Source organism: Pelmatolapia mariae, linkage group LG4, assembly GCF_036321145.2.
Source record: "Pelmatolapia mariae isolate MD_Pm_ZW linkage group LG4, Pm_UMD_F_2, whole genome shotgun sequence".
NCBI classification, from domain to species: Eukaryota; Metazoa; Chordata; class Actinopteri; order Cichliformes; family Cichlidae; genus Pelmatolapia; species Pelmatolapia mariae.
Genome location: NC_086230.1, coordinates 2891487 through 2894361, shown reverse-complemented (window position 1 = coordinate 2894361; position 2875 = coordinate 2891487). Strand labels below are relative to the sequence as shown.

The following is a 2875-nucleotide window of genomic DNA, read 5'->3' as shown; positions in this document are numbered from 1 at the left end:
CCCTTTTTACATCATAAGGTCATATTATTGTGAGAAACATCAGCGCAGATCAGGGCCAGAACGGCGGCTATGACATCTCTCTCTCCCCCCATACCAAAAACATTCCGGCCCAAAGTGCAGGTTCCGGTGGTTGCAAGCGTGTCAGGCCCGTCTTTTCAGTATGGGATTCAGGGAGCAAAGGGGGAAGGACAAATTGCCTGCATCAGACAAACAGCCAAAGAATGGGCTATAGTGGTCCGGAAGAACGGCTCTGGGATCCGGCTAGAGCCTGGGAGTTTGTATTGTTGCTGCCTGTTCCAGAGCGGACCTTGGTGTTGGGCAGCTTGTGGTCCTTTTTCCATTTCATCCTCCTGTTCTGGAACCAGATTTTGATCTGCCGTTCCGACAGACACAGCGTATGCGCAATCTCCACCCTGCGCCTGCGCGTCAAGTACCGGTTGTAGTGGAACTCCTTCTCGAGCTCTAGAACCTGCTGGCGCGTGTAGGCCGTCCGCGAGCGCTTCGGCTCACCCCCAGTGTAGTTTGAACTTACTGTAGAGAAATAATAACAATGTACGTTATAGCATTAACATGTAATAATAATAATAATAATAATAATAATAATAATAATAATAATAATAATAATAATAATAATAATAATGCGTTTGGATCTACAAAATGGGACATGACTGCAGCCCCTTTCATCCTTTCCTGTCAGACGCCGAGCTTACAGCCTGAGTGGTTTATTTTACAGTGTCTCCTTTGAGGAGGAGATTATATTTTGAAACGTGTTGTCAGGTGTCATTCTGGGCCCTGCGGCGGTGGGAATCCTGGCAATACTGCCAGCCTGCAATTGATGTCCAAATGTTGTGATGTAAGCTTGAAAAGCGGCGCTGTACTGACACGTCTGCGCAACGTACGACCGGCATTGCAATACAGGATCATGTATAAAGGCAAGCAGCAGGGCCAATTGCAGCGTCCCTTTCAGCATGTTATGCGCAGAGAGATTGTAGCATCGTCTATTACTTGGTGTTTAGGAATAAAAGGTGGTGGTACAGCAACGTTTGCGGTAGGGGTGAAGGGGTGGGTAATATGTACGACAGTCACTGACAGATTAGGTAATGATTCAACAAATTTCAAAAACTGCAACATACAGTTTTTACGCAGCCAGCAAGCAGAGAAAGCAGAGAGAGAGAATGAAAATGAAAGAAACAAAGCTTTCTTCTTCTTCTTTCTTATCAAGTATACAGCGAAGCGGTGTGAGTGCATTACGGTGCAAAAGTGACTCCGCTTATCCCAGTATGCAGCAAGTATGTTAGAGCATCACAGATAAGCTATAATAGACTGCAGCTATTCGGTCTTGCATTAGTGTTTTACGACCGGATCCATAAACATGAATATTTCAGCTGCTATAAAACTTTCCCTCCCATGGAACAACGACTGGGGAAGGAAGGCTAGACAGAGTAAAGTACACCGTTTATACAACCCGGCCACTTAAAATCAAATTATCACAGCATAAAAGCTAACTTATGGGCTCGGTCTGAGTTGTCATAAGGCGACGAATTAGAGCCGACGAGCGAGAGATCGGACTTCAAAAGGCACCTCAGCGGAGAGGTGTAATAAAAATTTATGGAGGGTGTAATTATATTGGCCCCGCAAACAGACGATCGTAAATCTCGACCCAAAGGCTACTCTCCTACTACTCCTAAGGAAAAAAGGGGGAGCTTTTCACGGTGGAAACCTAGCTGACTATAAACGGGCACAAAGAAAAAGAGAGGGGGGAGAGAAACAAGTTTGCATGCTTCTCTTACCGATGTTTACATGAACTTTCTTCATCCACGGGTACACTACGGGGTCCTTACGAGTGCTTGTTGGGGAAGAACTGCTTTGGCTGTGGGGTGTTTGACCGCAAGACGGAGGTGGAGGCGGGCTCGGTGTCACGGAATCACAGCGGTGGCTCTGCTCCGGGAGTGGAGTGGTCTGCAGTCCGGTCGGGGCGACGACATGACCTCGTGGGGACATCACCACCGAAGTGGTCTGCGATCCACGCTGGCACTGTGTGTATGGCGGCTCGGCTCGCTGGTGCTGGTGGTGGTTCTGGTGCGGATGGTGTTGATGGTGGTGGTAAAGAGAGTCCGGCTGGAAGGGAGCAGGCTCCTCTCTCTGGGAGCTGTAATAATCCGGAGAGTGACTGGGCAAATAGTCACTCTGTGAGTATTCCTCGCAAGGTGGAAACTTGGGGTCCACATAGTTGGAGTTGATCAAATAGGAGCTCATGGCCATTAATTTCAGTCTTTTTGTGGAACTGCACCTACTTGGAAAATATATAACTAAAATTTATATCTCATCCCTTTACTCTTCGGTTATTCCTGTTCCGTTGAACCCTCCTACTTTTCTGTCAAGTGAACAAAGTTAAGACACCACGTGACTACAGTCGGCCAATGGCGCACGTCCAGGAGGAACCCCGGATAAGGAAATGGGATTAAGGATAAACACGGCCCCAGCACGCGCACTATTATATGCCCTCAGTTCGTGGGCGCTCAATACTTTTCCCGTCTCTCTCCATATGTCTCTTCTCTATATCTCTCCACCTCAGCAGACAGAGAATTATAACATTAACAAAGTGCGTCACTGACGATAAAAAATCCACTGTGCTTTGACAAAGCCGAGCAAAAGAGTACGGCGCAGATGAAGAGTACCCCCCCCCCCCCCCCCCCCGACACACGAACTCACGCACACACACGCCCCACGCCGCATTGCAACTGAACCCTCTCTGCTTCTGACGCGTCCGATTGGAACTTTAAATAGACAAATACAGAGGAAAAGCAACATACAGAAAGTGCTGGGGAGATTAAAAGTGGATGTGTGTGTTTGGATGTGCTTTTTTTCTTTTTTT

General features: G+C 47.5%; 1 protein-coding gene across 1 annotated transcript; it reads right to left on the bottom strand.

Annotated features, from left to right (window-relative positions):
* Positions 1 to 226: 226 nt before the first annotated feature.
* On the bottom strand, positions 227 to 2262 carry hoxb4a (homeobox B4a). Its single transcript, XM_063471160.1, has 2 exons — positions 1791 to 2262; positions 227 to 531 (listed from the first exon to the last, which is right to left on the bottom strand). The coding sequence occupies exons 1-2, from the start codon at positions 2260 to 2262 to the stop codon at positions 227 to 229; spliced, it is 777 nt and encodes a 258-aa protein (XP_063327230.1).
* Between the last annotated feature and the right edge of the window lie 613 nt (positions 2263 to 2875).

Bases quoted from the DNA above. Each gene is read 5' to 3' on its own strand.
- hoxb4a (XM_063471160.1), bottom strand. From the start codon at position 2,262: ATGGCCATGAGCTCCTATTTGATCAACTCCAACTATGTGGACCCCAAG. The intron at 532-1,790 runs GTAAGAGAAGCA...ATTTCTCTACAG, and splicing joins GAAAGTTCATGTAAACATCG to TAAGTTCAAACTACACTGGG.